The sequence below is a fragment of the Melospiza georgiana genome, chromosome 9 (assembly GCF_028018845.1).
Source record: "Melospiza georgiana isolate bMelGeo1 chromosome 9, bMelGeo1.pri, whole genome shotgun sequence".
Lineage (NCBI taxonomy): Eukaryota > Metazoa > Chordata > Aves > Passeriformes > Passerellidae > Melospiza > Melospiza georgiana.
Window position 1 is genome coordinate 20390831 of NC_080438.1, and position 16584 is coordinate 20407414.

Here is a 16584-nt window from a genome sequence, read left to right on the forward strand (position 1 = left end):
TTTGTTCTTTGCTGTCTCTGTCTGCTTAACCCAGAGTTTCAGTGACAGGGACTTGCTTTTATATCTGATGATTTTTGGAGGTTTCTCTCTGCTGAGGTCTGCCTCACCAGTGTGTGTTTTTGTCATGTTCTGACTCCCTGCTTTGTAAGGACCTCAAGGAGTTTATCTTTCCATTTGTGGCATGACATTGAGCACTGAATTCTTGCCTTTAGTCTTGTTTTTGCTAATAATCCTCTTGTTTAAATTAATTAAATATAAACGTATTAAAAAAGGAACATGCTTTTCTAAGTAGCGGTAAGTGAGTTTTGAATACCAAGTCTACTTAATTAAGCTGCTCATCTGGTATTTTTGCATGCTTCAGTTGTCATGAACCTTTGTGTTTGCAAATGTAACATATATTTGCTGTTGACTTAGGTGGCCTTTTGTGGAAAATCATGATCATGGCTTCATATGCGGGTATGAATTTGATTAAAATATAAAGAACAACATGCTTAGCATACCTTAAATAGAGGCAGTTGCACATTTTTTTTTCCCTAAATACAAGCTAATCTGACTTCTCTCATCTCCTCTCTGAAGCATCTGTGAATTCCAGTATGTAGCTCAGTGTCAGCAGAGCAGGTGAGAGCTCAGCCCCATGCCAGGCTGTTGAGGACAGGTAGGAACGGTCTCTGTGTGTTCTATCAGGAATTGTCTCTCTGTGTTCTTTCAGGAATTGTCTCTCTGTGTTCTTTCTGGGTATAGCAAACCACACACCTGCGTTTGGAGTTCCCCTGGTGTGTCCCCCACAATCCCTGTTGTGTTTGCTGGGTGGGCATCACTCAGCTGAGCACCGACTTGTCTGGGAATTCAGCAGCCCTGGCTCCCAGGTGCTGGCAAGTCTGCCTTTGATTAGAAGTTGTATATTATGTAATGTATCACAGGTTGGAAGATTAGGGAATAATTGTTAAACCACTAAAAGCACTTTACAGTGCTGTGAAATGTTGAGATAAATCTGAAAGTAGGCAGTAGTAAGTAGAGGCTCATTTTAAAAAAGCCCTTCTAGATTATGAAGTTTAGAAGGAAATGAAAAAGTAAAGCTATCATAACAGTATTGTTCCTATTACAATGATTATACAAAGTAAATGTTAAAATGCAGTTGTTGGTATTGATGTTAATTTAGTTTAGCTGCTGTTTCTTCCTGTACCCTTTGTGAGTTTTTGTTGTTGATGAATGAAGTTCCTTAATTATTTTATTAATATTGGAGATATTAGTAATCATGGCAGTGTGGTTAATAAATACAAACCGAGAGATTAGACAAAAGTACTTTAAATTGTTTTGCAGATGAACAGGCACTGTTGATGCTGGAGTTCTCTTATGACTTTAATCCTGCTGTGGGCACAGAGAGGATTAAACTGTTACTTGGTGGCTGGAGTTATTTGATTTCCCCCATCCCCTGAGAGGACCCCAAAATTCAAACTGTACCCAACAAATTAGAGGTGCAGACTTCCACTGAAAGCTTTGAGGACATACTTTATGTTGTGATTTGCTTGTGATACATATAAATTCATTCTGGAAATAAACTTTGTTGTGTGCTTTATCATAAGAATTACAATAAAGGATTACCCAGTTTGAAATTCCAAATTGCAAGTAAACTTGAACTGTTGGAGTGCCTCTAGGAAATACATAGTGTGCTCTTGGCACAGTGCACTGTATAGCAGAATTTAGCTTTTCCAAGGAATTTCCTTCAGTTTGAGATCAGTTTTCTGAGGTGAGAAGCCAGTGGATTGTTCCAGTTTTGGATTTGAGGTTCACCTTGAATTTCAAAGACCTGTTTTGAGACATGGATCTTTTTTTCAGGTTTCTATACTGGTCTTTACAACCAAGCCTCACATAAAATTCTGTAGCTTGAGGAACAAGAGAGAAAACCTCTAGTATGCACTGGAAGAAAAAGAAACATTCATTTAAATGGAGAATGACTAAAAAGAAAATTTGGAAATTCACCCCCCAAAATACCTGAAATTCACCCCAGTGAGTGCAAGCACTGCACAGACAAGTGTGTTTCACTTCCCTGCTTGCTGTCCCCAGGACTAGGGGAGTGGAGCAGCCCTCAGAGGATGTGCACAACCTCTCTCCTGGCTGTGGCTGCTGCTGTCAGCCAGGCAGCCCCAGAGCCCTGGGATGTTTTATACCACATGTGCTGCAATAAAGAGGCCAAAACTGGGTCTAGGGCACTCAGTGCTGAAAGTGCAGTGAGAATTAAGCAGGGATTAATTTGAAATCCAATAGCTGCCACTTTAATGGACTCGCTGGCACCTAGTGCTTCTGATGTGTTCTTTTTGTGCAGTTGCACAGGGGAGTTTGCACTCCTGCTACAAACACACACCGTCTGCCTCAGGTTGGGGAGAACATCCCCTGCAACAAGGATGATGTGCACATTCATTTCTAAGCATTTGCACCCTTTCTTAAAGCTCTCTTTGGAAAAAAGTACTAAAGGAGATTGTAGAATTTCTGTATCCCTGTTTCATTTGGTAATTACTAAATTCCTGTCTGTTTGCTGGGCTTTCTGTGCTGGAACTATTCAGATGTGGTTTGTGAGTTTAACCCAAAGTTTACTGTACCAATATTTTTGGGCTTATTGAGAACATTAAGACAGAGTTCTGTTGGAAGATGTTGGATGTTATAGTCTGACAGTCTTCCAGTGTGGAAAACACTTGAATTTATCCTTGTAGATAAGTTTTAGACAGCATTGTCCATGTGAAATGTTAATATGAGATGTTTTAAATCTTATTTCTGTTGTGATGTAACATTTTTAAATTAAACCATTCTTCCTCTAATTAACAATTCAGCTTTTAAAAATTATTTTTTTCATAAAGCTCATTTTAATTGGAGTAACATGTATTGCATGTTTTATGAAACACCTTCATTGAAAGTCTTGGATCCTTTCCATTCAGGTCCCTATAGACCCATCCAGTTTGAAAATACACTGTTTTATCCTCTTCTTAATTACAGTACTTGGAGCAACTCTCTGTTAACTGTTTTTGAATTCCAGAGGATAATGAGTCTACCAGAACTAGAGAGTGTACAGCAAAAAACTGTTCACAGGAGGAAGCTTGCTGTTGCTTAGCTACCTGTCTTTTTAATTTGGTATCTCCAGCAATTCCATAATGACTAGTCCTTAAGCTGCTAAATGTATTTGTTCATGACAGACTGTACCATTCTGAACTGAATTTCACCTATGCATTACAGCTATTATTGTGGGAATAACGAGGCTGTTTGGAATGGCATTGTGCTGTGTGAATCACAATACCTAAATATGTCACTTACAGAGGCGGTTCCTACTGGTCAGTGCTACAGTGAAATTCAGAATAACTTTAGCCTCTGCTCCATCAGAGCAGTCCCAAATATGAACAAGTTTTGTGTTATCTGTAGGTAGTGCAACCATTCTGTAGTACACATTCTCACATCAATTTGAAACATAATAGTGATAAGATAATAAATTGCAGATCAAACTACTATGACATTTAACATGGTTTTGGTCCACTTAGCATTTTCTTGCAAGTGAGAAAATGCCTGACATGTGAAAATTGCCTGAATCTCACAGAAATCTGCTGAAATAAGACTCTGGGCTAGGCAATAGTCATAGGAGATCTACTGACTTTTTTTTCAGCATCTGTGAAAAAATTTACTCACATTAATGCTATCTGATCAATCCTAAAATTGATATAAAGAGATAGTTTATCTAGGCTTGTGGCCACAGAACTGGTATAAGCACAGAAAGAAATTCTGACTTTTCTAAACCTTTTTCCAGCATGTGGATCTGAAAAGGATTTTCATTTGCTGTAAAATGAATTCTTTCTTACTATAATAGTCTTTGCCATTAGGAGAAATCTCTGTGACTCTTCCCCTTTTGCCTACACACAACAGCCACAGCAGCTTCTGCAGCAGTGTGGGTGAGGCACTCGTGTGTTTCTGGGAGGGCATTCATCCCATCCCATCCCATCCCCCATACCCCATCCCCCATACCCCATGTGAGGAGCACAGCTGGCTGGCACAGGCCATGGGAGCAGTGGCTCCATGTCCCTTGCAGATGTCCCATACAGAGGTGCCAAGAGCAGCTTTTTGTAAAGGAACTCCAGCACTCCTTGCTGCTGAGCTGAGGTGCCCACCTAGCCAGGGTTTTGTTATTGATGCTTTCTGTGTTGTATTTGTTAGGATTTTAGAAAGATGAACTTGTTAGTTTGACAAATAATTATATTTTAATTTAGTGGTGAACTCTCTTGGGAATCTATGAGCAAGTTAATTTAAACGAAATTAGGTATTTCAGCTCTTGCACGTATACTTTGTGGATTTAAATGTGAATCTGTGTAATCCAATTTTAGATATTCATAAGGTTTTGATGTCCTCGTGGAAAATACTGGCCTATTTCAGTATGATTTTGTGCTCAATTAACCATTTAGAGATATTGACTTACGGATATTCAACACAGTTGAATATATTTGCCCTTTTATTGTGGTATAATATTTACGTGTGTATTTTGAGTTTCTGGGTCTGTAAATCTTTCTTATTAGGATAATTTATTTTTAAGATTACTGAGTATGTAGCTCTTGTACAGCCTCATATAATTTTCGTCATGCCTTCATGGTTTTAATCCTTTACATTTTAACATTGCATCCCTTGACTTTAAAGTGACTATATATATGTCCTTGATTTCCCAGTGCAGAGCCACTGCTGCACTGGCCTCTCTTCCCTTGCACAATTCCATGGAGACTTCAGTACAAGACATGACAAAATGTAAAACCATACTCATAGATCACCTTATAAATATTTATTCATATAAATTCTTTAAAGAAATTAAATTACGTGTTCTATACAAAATAGGAAAGAGAGGCTTTAAGTGTCACTGGCTGCAAATTGAAGTCATTTGTCTTGAAGGGTCAGGTGCCACTTTGTGGTAAGATACTTGTCTGAGATCCAAGAAGGGAAAGATTGATAGTACAAAGAGATTGATGGAACAGGCACTGCAATATGCATATGAAGTTACAGGTTAATTAGGAAGATTTAAACAAGAAAGTCCCTTTGTGTGGAGAAGTGTCATGTGTTGTTACTCTCAGAAGCGAGGTGTGCTGGCAGCCTTTTGAGCAGGCAGGGCTGATTTTCAGAGATGTTTGTGTGGAGATGTGCAGTTGTGAATGTCAGCGAGGTGGCAGATCACCAACAGCACACGCTGCAGCTGCTCAGGGAGCTCAGTGCTTTGCATACAGAGACACCTGCTCTGCTCACATCTTTGGCTTTCTTGTGGTTGATGTAAATTATAATGCTGGTTTTGTGATTCCTGTATCAGAGTAAAATCATTAATATTTCAGACTGTCAAGTTCTGTGGGTGTCTCAGGTGATGTGACTATTTGTTCTACTTTTTAATTGCAGGCACAGCAGAAATTGCAGCACTTACAGAAAAATCCTAAAGCTAAGAATGTGTGGTTTATAAAGGGGAGCTGAGCAGTCAACAAAAATTGTTTTTGTGTTGATAGGAAAGCTGTTTTGAAAGAACAGACACTGCAAACTGTTCCTTCTTTCATTAAAGTTCACCAGCCTCCCTGGTACATTTAGCAGAGAACAGCAAGCTTCTCTGTGTGTATTGATGCTGAAATTAAAACAGCAAAATCTTTTGTAACAGTTATTCCCTAGGCAGAAAGAGAATTTTAAATTTGACTTAAATGCAACAAATCCAAAATGGTCTGTGCCCCTTGTGTCCCATTCTGCACAAGGACAAAATGGTGCAAATCTTTCAGCAAGGCAGGAATAAAAATCTCAGCAAGCGCTTCAGTATTTATTATCGTAATAGTAAATCATCCCTGTCTGCCTGGGAGACCTGTAAAACATACCTGCTGAGGGCAAGAGCAGGCACAGACCTGAGGGACTGTTACACTTCTAAATACTATAATTCTGGTATTTTTGTCACAATAGTCTTAACTAAAATTTTGCATTCATATAGTCACCTTATTTTTATCCCCAGAGACAGATCTTGGGGTACATGGCAGCACTTACTTTCTACAATCCATTTCTCTATTCTCTGACTGTGAGTATCTGAATTTTGGTTTAGTAAGGGAAGGAAGAAGACAGGCAAGTTTTACCTTGTCTAGCTGCTACATGTAAGAGAGAAAAGGCCTTCAATTGCACTGTATGGCTTTTTACTGAAGATGAAAAATTTGTTGAAGGGGGACAAAAGTTTTAATTGCAGAATATATTTCTACATTAGGGAAAGGCAGTTAGACTCAATGAGGCCCCTGGGAAATGTGATTGACTTTGAAAACAATCCTATTTTGTTTTATGATATTGCTGAAATGATGAGCCTTCACTTGTTATGTGGTCAGATACCTGTTTATTCACATAATTCTGAGTACAAAAGCAGCTGTAGAAAACAGGTAGTGGAAAAACAACACTCTCTTTTCTCTTTCACATTTTCACTTGTAGGAACTGTTTTTCATACTTAAAGAATTCTTCTCTTGTATTAACCTGAGACCAAATACAAGAAAATCTGTCAAAACAAATGAGTTGGAACACGTCCCACGATACCAATACACGCAGGCAAAGTGGTGTCTCAGGCACAGTTCCAGTGGCCTTTTTGTGGTACTTACCCTCCCTGCTTGAGTGGCAGCTTGCCTCCCATTAGCCTCCCCATCCATCACAAAGATGCTTCTACTTCAGGAAGAAATACAGCTTATTGGTATTGTTCTACTGCAAGGATTATATTTTTGCAGTTGATAAACATAGTGCACTTCTTATTGTGAGAGCTAATTACAAATTTTGTTTTTCTTTTTGTTTTCTCTTTTTTTTCCAGAAACCAAAACAAAAGGACTGGCATCCACCTGGAGGATTTATTTTAGGACTCTGGGCATTGATCATCATGGTTTTCTTCAAAACATATGGAATCAAGCACATGAAACATGTCTTCTGAACTGGAGCAAAAAAGATACTTGCACTGGCTGCTACTTTGGGTTCCTGGGTATCTCCTGTGTTCCCTTCATGTGAATTATGGTTGTGTTGAAATACTGTGTTGACATCTTGCTTCTAAAGGTTTTTTTGAAGCCATCTCTTCTGCCCCTTTTTCTGGAAAGATTGTAAAAACTGGTTTTAATGTTACTGTTATTTCACTTTGTCTTGATTTAAACATATTTTAACGCTTTTCTGAGCATTTTTTCTTTTTGGTTAAACTTAAAAAAGGGCAGGAACTAAACCCAGTTACAGGATTTCTGTGGTTGCTTCTGGATTGTAAATGGGCAAATTCTTTCCACCATACTTTGAAGTAAATCTTAGAAGAAGTCACCTCTTACTAAAGAACTGGACATGGTGGAGAACATTATTTAAGATGTCAATCTGTCAATAAAAACTTTAGCATGGCATATTGAAAGCTTTCTTCACAAAAATAAAAATACTCTGGAATATATTGATTTCTTTTTTATTATTATTTTTTGTTCCCTGTTAAATAAAACCCTTAGATCAGTCCTTTCACCTTAGATAGTTCTGAGTCTAGAATTCTATGAGTTGGTGAAAGTAAAACAAAAATTATATGACTTTGCTGAATCTACTTAAAAAGAAGGCCAAAAAAAGTGAAAGGACTTCACCATGTCCATTAGAAACCCTTCACAGATGTTGTATTTTCACTGCATATAATATGGACTTGGATGCTTTCAGAATTTTCAGTGCACTGGGTTTTGCACCAAAGAAAATCAGCTCTGGCATCAGGATGAAGAACATTATAATTGTACCATTGTATTCTGTAGTTTCTGAGCCCCTAGAAGATGTGCTTTGTTGCCTGTGTTTTGTAAATTCTGGTTTGGCATATTGATGTGTTCTTCCTGGACATTTACTGATGAATGTGTGCTAGAGGGGTTTTGTCTGTGTAATACAGTGATATTTGTGAAGAGAAGAGCAAATCTGTGCATGTGTAGAAACACATCAGTCAGTGAGGAGAAGCTTTTGCCCTCTGCTTTTGGAACTTGTTCTCTACCTTAATCAAAATAAAGCTTACCTGACACAGTCATGGTGTAAGTACTACACACATATCTCTAAAAGTTATTAGGAATTATCTATAATCACACATAGTGTCAAAGTTGGTATATTTTTCTTAGAATACGGTTCTGAGCATTTCCTATTGCACAGCACATACAAATCTGAGTGCATAAACATTTTGTCCTTTTTTTTTCTCTTCCAGCTTGATTGTGGCATCCCAGCCTCAGGTGAGAGGAGGTGAACTGTCAGAACTGTGTGAGCCTGGCAGAGTGTGGAGAAGCCACTGAGGCTTGCAGAGAGCAGAGAAAACAGCAGTGTGGTGCAGCTCAAGAACTAAAGCCTTGTTTTTTTATCTCCAACGATTTTCTAGGCTTGGAGATGTTGAAGGTACAAAATGATCCAAAATGGGAAGGTAAACATTTGCCTACTCCACCTCTTCCTGGCACTTCTTGGTGAAGAGCTGGGATTGTTTTCAGTAGCAGGGGCTTATGGCCCAGGAGTAGGGATTAGACCTAAAGCATTCCTAAAGTGGGGTGGATAATACTGGACTTGTCTTCTCAGTGAGCTGATCAGAAGCTTTTATGTAACTGCTGATCTTCCCTGCTAAACAATGCCACTTAAAGGGAAAGAGAAACACCCTGTGGGATGGGTCTGAGCAGCATTCCTGGTGCTGGATGTCTGAATCTATTCACAGTGTGTTGGGTTTGGGGGTTGTTTTTTTGGATAATGTCCTTCAAAAGCAATGACTTCATATCCAAAATCTGATATAATGGTGATTTTTCATAAAATCAAAAAGCTGGTTTTTTTTCCCCTGAGCAATTTCTAATACAACAATCAAGTAAAATCGGCTGTGCACAGACCATGTAGAAAAGTATAGAAATGAATCCTGCAGAATTCCTTAGAGGATTTGCTTAGCTTTCCTTTCCTAATCCAACTCTTTTTCAATTGTAGTAAATATTTTAATCAAATATTTATTTTATAGGCAAGTTTTGCTACACATTAAAAAGTACACAAAGTCAAGTTGATAGAGCTTTGTGCCCTGCTTCATTTGCAGTAACACTTATTTGGACTCCTCAGGCCTTATTCAATTTTTCTCTTTCCCTCTTTCAGCCACCTTTTGCAGGAAGTGGTAGAAACATCTACAGAACTCAGCTGAATTTTGCCAGTAGCAGTAGATACCAAAGATTCTGTTTTTTTTAAAAGCTTCTCTGCTTAGGGAAAAGGAGGCAATTAGGTGGGTTATTAAAATGCAATTTATGAATAGAGGCACTCAGTAAGTATGCATGTGAAGGTGATTAAATTGAAGTGAGAACAACAGTTTGACTGGAGTGCAGCAAACTCTGCTTCAGGCATTTTTAACATTTTTGTATGCACAGAAGTGAGGAGTTGAAATGGATCATTCTGAGACACCAAGTTGCCTATGCTACACCTATGAGACAGGATTTTCTATGCTGTGGTAGCTTTTGTTCCTTGAACAGTTACAATCTGAAAGCAAGTACAGGAATGACACAGAATTGTCTGGAGATGTGTCTTGTATATTTATTTTTTTATTTAAAGTTAGTACCCTTTTCATTTTCCCCGGGAGGCCATCAAGCTCGTTTGGAATGGCCTCTGGGAGTCAGCCATGGCACCCTCAGTCACAACCCATTTGTTGTGTGCAGGCCAAGTGTGCTTTGCAGTATGGATGCTTCCTCCAAGGTGCACAGATGATCTTCCTGATGGAATCCAGGAGACAAGCCAGGTGGCAGCTTCCTGATGCTTCTTTGCATGGGAACCTTTTGAGCAGAGTTTAATTTCAGCATTGTGTGACTCTGCATGGATAGGTCTGTGAACTAAGCGTGCCCATGCCTGCAAAACTCAGTGTATTCATGTCTGCACCTGTGCTGTGGAATTGCACTGGCAGGTCCTGCAATGGGCTTTTAAGATATTGTTTAGAACACTCATGGATGATAAAAATAGATGTTGGTCATTTCAGTTTTTCAGCTCTCTTTCAGGATTACATCTTAAAATGCATCTTTATTATTGAATGAAGAAAAGGTATCTCCCCAGTGCGGTTGTACTCACAGCCAGGTGCTCTCCTGTCCCCTGGAGTGCCTGTGACCAGGCCCAAAGGCTGACACAATGTGTGACCAAGCTGTGCTTCTGTTACAGACTGAAAAGTGAGGTTCCTACAAAAAATGAGTGGAGAAAGAAACCTGGGCAGGGAGGAACACAATCAGTGTTTCTTGGTCTATTCCAGCAGAGCATTTTCATGTTTAATGACTGTTCTGATGAAATGCTGTTCTCTTGGCATAAGCCAATACCAGAGCCTGTTCACAGGTATCCTTACAAACATCATTAGTGATGCTGTGTCTCTTCTAGAGAGTGCAGGGATTTTTTCTTTCAGTTGGTTTTTCCTCCTGAAAGCTGTTATCTGTTATTGATTACAGAAAAGCAAATGCAGTCTGGGTCTAATTCTCTTGCTGAGTGCCTGCACACTGAGCCCATTTCAGTCTCGTTTCAGAGTCAGGGATTTTTATTCTCAGCTACCACATCCACAGAAGTAAATGGAATTTGTGGTCCAGTCTGCTCTCAGAGGGGCATCATTGCATGCTGGAGCAGGGCTGAGTTGCACTAAATCAGTGATTTGCAAAGGGGCCAAGGCCAGGTTCAGCTGTGAATTTATCCTGGGTGGAGAGGATTTGTGCAGTGATAAGGCCAGGGAGGTCTTGCACTGTACTCCTGTGAGAGGGACTGAAGGACCAGCTGAGGCAGGGCAGAAGTCTGCAGCTCTGGCAATCCTGTCAGCATGTCACTAAGGGGTTTTCATGTTACAGAACCCCTGCTTTCTCTTCTCTGATGGATTCTGAGAAGGAAGGAATAAAAAGATCTGAAAGCTTCCCTAATTATCCTTTCAGTGTAGCTGAGGAAGTGAGATGCTGCTAGCTTCTGGTAAATAGTGAAGATTTCATCCATCTTTGCATTGTGAAGTCAAAAGCTTTTATGTGGTCAGGATTATTTGGACTTGATAAAAACAGATGAAGTGGAAGGCAGTCCACAAAGTGAGAATGGTGCATTTCAGAGAGTCTGTGGTATCTGGAGAGAAGACAACCTTTGTATATGGTGCAGTGTGGGACAAGAAAGATCAGTGTCCTCATGTACAGATCTTCAGCCCTGTCTCTGTTACAGAGCTCTGTGTGACCTGGTAGAATTTTATCATGCTTCCAGACTAATTAACCTTTGGATTGAGACAAGCATAAAATATTTCACCCAAGAGACTAATTTATCCATAAAGTTATGAACTGCAGAAAAAAGCAGTGTATATAATGAAAGTGTCTTCTCAACCATGTGAAGATCAAATTCAGGCTGCAGCTGACAGAGAGGGAAGTTGGGGCTCAGTACCAATAGTTGCCCTGCAGAAGTTTCGTTCAGCATTCCACAAATGAATCACAGGTGCCACAAAAATTCTTTTTAACCATCACTTCAGCACTTCTATACCATAATGAGTGTATGCATATGAGTGCATTTCTTAAGTGGTGAAAAGCAAATTTAAAAACTGGAGAAAGTTTCTCATAGAAGATTATATAACTTTAATTTATTTCTGCTTTCCCTCTTTCTTTTTTAAAAATAAAAAGCTTTCAGGAAACGTATCTTGAAAGTATCTGTGTTTTGTAACGAAAGCTTGCATAGGCTGCATAACATAGTCTGCATTTCTTAGAACTCATTTCACTTGCAAGTTCTTTAAGACTGAGTTACTTTTTCTCCCCTAATGAGGATTTCTGCCTGATTTAGTGATTAAATTGATAATATTTAAGGTTTCCATTCAATGATGTATATCTATTAATGTTTGATTGTGCCATATTTTCTTCCCCATGCAGATTATAGATTTAACTTTTTTGCCTTTCTTTCTTTTCAGGTCTGTGTGAGAATAACACCAAAGTCTTGGCCAGTACTGAGCCAGTCTGGCTGCTTTGGCCAACAGGCTTAATAGATATGCAAATTGTACTTGCCTACATTATTTTGGTGATGTTGTTTACAACAATCCCTTGAACAAAAGAAGCCACATAAGAAGCAAACAGTTTGGACAGTGTAACAGCATTTTTCACACTGCTGTTGACATGGCTTTGGTGACAGCTCAGCAGAGACCAGGCTAACAGGCTGTGGTTTATTCAGGAGATTCATGGTGTGTCATACCAGTCTCAGTGACAAAACTGACTAATCTGGAATAGCAGATAGATTTCCTTTCTTGGTCTAACTTACTGGAATAATGCTCTTATATTAAATATCTGACTAGGCCCACTGGCTCTGCACGTAGTGACTATTTTAAACTGAGGCTCTGTCCTTGATATCCAGCTCCAATGTAATGGTACTTATTTCCTTTGCCAAATGCTTTGACATTTACTAACAAAGAGCCTCACTAAATATTAGATTATGTTTGATTTTCTTTAAGTTACTTTTTCTGTACTGATTTTCCTGTTCAGGTTAACTTTGTAGCTGAAAATATTGTGGCTCAAATTGTGATGATTTTAGGGTCCCCTTACCTCCGTTGGTATTTATAATGCACATGGAATAGCAAATAGGATCTCTAGGGTCATCAGTATATTTGTATATTGTATTTTTTGCATTGTATATTGTATTACATTTTATACAAATGTATATTTGTATTTTTTGCAGTTCTTTTACATGCCCTTCTCTGGAGCGGTCCCTGTATTTATATTTTTTTACATATATATATAAGGCTTTCTGCACTTGTTGTTGCTGGTTTCTTTAATCTGCTCCTTCTCTGCAGCATCATTTGCAGTGGAGGGATGAGGAAGAGCTTTTCAGTGTTTCATGTAACGCACATCTACACATGTACAACCAGTTAAAAAATAATGATGGTGTTGTCAGGATGTTCCAATTTTCTCCAACACAAATGGACAGTCCCACTCAGTATCAGTAACCACTTTCAGTTTTGGCCTTGTGTGCAGCCAGGATGCAATGGGGAAGCATATCCTCATAGGCTATAAATCTGTTCACTGCTTTTGCCTTTGTGTTAAAACATAAACCTAACCTAAGATCTTGCCTTAAATGAAGCCACACCAAACGGTTCCCTTCAGAAATTCCTTTGTTTTGCTATTGACAGACTCTCACCATGCTCTATGTTTGGATCATAACAGGCTCCAACTGACCTGACAGCCGAAGTTAACTCAGCAAAGTCCTAAAACTTCATACCTTGCCACATATGAATTACTCCATTTATCTTCCCTGTACTTCAGGAAGCAGCTAGTGTCCTAAAAGTTACTCATGTTATCTTAACACCTGCCTGGGCTGTGTAAAGAAACTGGCAGATTTAAATAGCACTAGAGATGTCCTAAAGAAGACAAAGCTGTTCTCAGAAATGAAATTACTAAGATGACTTTCTGTGTCTGCTAAAAAGGGTGCAGTCTTGTTCTCCATATGTGCTGGATGCTTTGGCATTGCTGTCAGTAAAATGAGAATGCAGTTCCTGTGTTAGATCTCCCATGGAGAGTATGGCAAGGCTGGAACTGGGCTTTAGTGTACAAGGTGATGATCACTGGATACATTTTTGCATATTTTTCATCTATCTATTTATTTAAATGCAGTCTAGCTCCTGTGTCCTGCATCTAGAAATGGCCTATGGTAGCTACCAAGGGAACAGCATAGAAAAATAGAGGAAAATATATTGTGACATTTTTCCTGTGGAATTCTGCTTGTACCCCTAACATGATGCTGCATCCTCTTAGCCTTATTTTCCTATGTTCAGAAAGGTTCCATAGAGTGAGGATCTTTTTTTTTTTTTTTTTTTTTTCTGTGTTAACTGTAACTTCTTTGGAAGTCTTTTGCAAACCTAGTATGAACTAGCAGTCCAGGGAAGACAGAGGTATTGGTACCTGTAAGGTTTCTGTACTTCCTTTTGTTTTGCTGTACCTTTTGCTGCCTTACAAGTACTCTTTGTTCAACTGCTTTTTTTTTTTTAACCCCTAAGCTATGTTTTAATTTGAATTAGAAATTGTGTCTCCTTGCATCAGATTAAATAATGAACTTTCATTATAGAAATTATTACCAGCATTTTTGGAAGAGTTTTTGTGGCACTTACATTCAGCTTACAGAATACTGCAAAGAAATCTGTGCATGACAGCCATTGCTATTGAGCCAGGACATTCCTCTGTCAGCTCCAGCCTGAGTTTGATCTTCATATTCCAGGGGAGTAAAGCTAGATGGCACAAGGCACATTTCACTCCTTACTGTTTAGATTCCTCTCACCCCGCTCCCCAATGCTTTTCCAGCTATTTTTATCTTACTGTTTCCTTGCAACCTTAGAGGTATTTTGGGTAAAAATTACTTAAGTTTCCTTTGAAATCTGCCTGGAAAATGCAGCAGGGAAGCAGGAAGTCCCAGGGAAGCAGCTCCAGAAGGATTTTATCAGTTTCCTGCCTGTGTGAATGGACATGGCAGTACCAAGTGTGTTCTGCTGGATGGAGCTAGGACTGCCAATCAGCAGCCCCCAGTCTCTCCCAAATCTTGTTCCAAGGCTGTAACTTGGTCTTAATTTTTTAACCTCTCCTTTCCTTAGTTTCCTTATGAAGAATAAAGTGTTAACTTTGTGAGGTCTGTAGCACTTTGGGTGGAAGGTTTCTCCATGTGCATCATGGTTTTGCTTTGTACCATGGTGCTGTCAGCATTGAGCCAACAGAACACAAAGCAGCTGTGGTAATTTTTGTTCTTAGTTGCAGAGATGTTTTCTTTATCATTCTCAATTCCAGTTGCACGTATCATGGTTTAAGAGCCACAGTTCTTCAAGATGAAAAATATCTCCTGACAAAGGCAAGTGTAAAAGCCTAAAGGTATGTAAGGAGTTCAGAACTAAACTAACATAGATCTTGGAATTGCTGATATCTGTAAATACTGTTTTGCAACAGCTTTTAATATGTGAAATGATGCTCTGCAGATCATGAATCAATCAAATTATAGTGAAGAGTGTGAGATGACAGCATAAAGCAGAGAATGGCAGCAATGCCTAGTTTGTACTACTTATCCCTAGGCTGACAGCATTTTCTGTCATAAATCTGTTTGGTTTATAACTAGGCCATAAAACCTTACATCAGGCTGAAATGCAGCAGGATTCTGTAGTTCAAAAGTTGTGCATTTGTAGAGAAATACATCAGTGATTTGTTAATTAAAATTGCAGTGCTTTAACAGTTATTTACATTTCATCTGCACTCATAACTTGTGCTTTTTGGACTCAATTTATGTTCCATGTAAATCTGTGTGATCTATTTAAAACTTGATGTCTCCTTGGCTTCATCAAATTGCTTTTTATATATACAGGTGTGACTTAGAAAATACTCCTTCATAATTTTTGTAATTAGATGGGGGACCTTGCTGAAACTTCACAGGAGGCTGATGAGACTAAAGTGAGTTTGGGCTTGTTTTGTTTAAAATATGTGTAGGAGGGTAGCAAGAACGCAGAGTTATTAACAGAAACTGAACAAGGAATGAGTTACAATGCTTAGCTTGGCTGTCTTAGGAGATTTAGTGCCCTTACATTTCATTCCATGTTTCTTCATATTCTTCGTGCTTCCCCATATATACTTGACACTGAGCAGTCTTGCAGACAGGGAACAAGCCTGTGGAACACTGGGGTCTGGCAAGTCTCTGTTTCTACAGAATACTGGAAGTAGACCAGTGTACTCTATCTTTAAATGATCTGATTTTAACAGTAACATAGCTAAACATATAGCATACACATCTTGCAGCCCTTGAGTGGTGGAAAAACTAAGAGCTCTAGTTTAAAATGAAAAGATCTTTTTATTATTGTATCAGTAATAAAACAGGGACAGAAGCATCAGAGGACCTACTGTGATCTGTACCATGTCTTGCAGTCACATTAGAAACGATCTGTAAATCAGTTTGACAGGTTTCATCAATTGGGGCAATATATGCTGCATACACACCCAGTACACATGTTGAAAGGAATGTTCAAACTGCCATTAGTTCAAAACCCATTCTGTTTTTTATAGAATGCAGTGAAATCAAGTGGAAGAAATAAAACACCATCAGTGAAAGAAGGAGAGGTAAACACCAGCTGTCAAGAGAAAGGTAACATGCACTTGGCATTCAGTTTGTAAGCTGAGTGGTGTGTACCAGGAAGAACACCAAAATAAAGCTTTTAAGGCAAAATACAATATAGATTCTTACTTTTTGATAGTGGGCAGGGCTGTAGCAGGACAGTGGCTCTTGGAGACTTGCACTTCAGGTTCAGGCAGTGTTACAGAGGTGACACCAGTTGACCCCTGCCAGGACAGTTCACTTTATCCCCAGACAGCTGTATCTGTGGGGCAGCTGCAGCTATTGCTATCCAGTTTTGGAAAGAGGAAGACCATGGGTTATAAGGGGGTTTAAATGAGTGTTTGGTCCAGTTCTGTGTCTCACCTCTGAGGTTCAGCTTCTTGGATTTAGGTGTTTAAAGGTAGTATCTTTGTTCTAGCTTTTGCACTTGTCTAATGAGAGACACTTTTCATCACCTGAGATATGTTTCATGCAATAGTTACTGATTACTTAAAAAAAAATTTGAGATTTGATATTTGTGAAGCAAAAGGAAAAGTAATACTG

The 16584-nt window shown here is 39.0% G+C and overlaps 1 protein-coding gene across 1 annotated transcript in view; it reads left to right on the plus strand.

Moving 5' to 3' along the window:
- PIGK (phosphatidylinositol glycan anchor biosynthesis class K) overlaps nucleotides 1-8020 on the plus strand; it is a 65795-nt gene extending 57775 nt beyond the window's left edge. Inside the window, 1 exon segment of the mRNA XM_058029755.1 lies at nucleotides 6818-8020. Coding sequence (XP_057885738.1) covers nucleotides 6818-6934 — 117 coding nt within the window. The 3' untranslated portion in view covers nucleotides 6935-8020.
- The last annotated feature ends 8564 nt before the right edge of the window (nucleotides 8021-16584 follow it).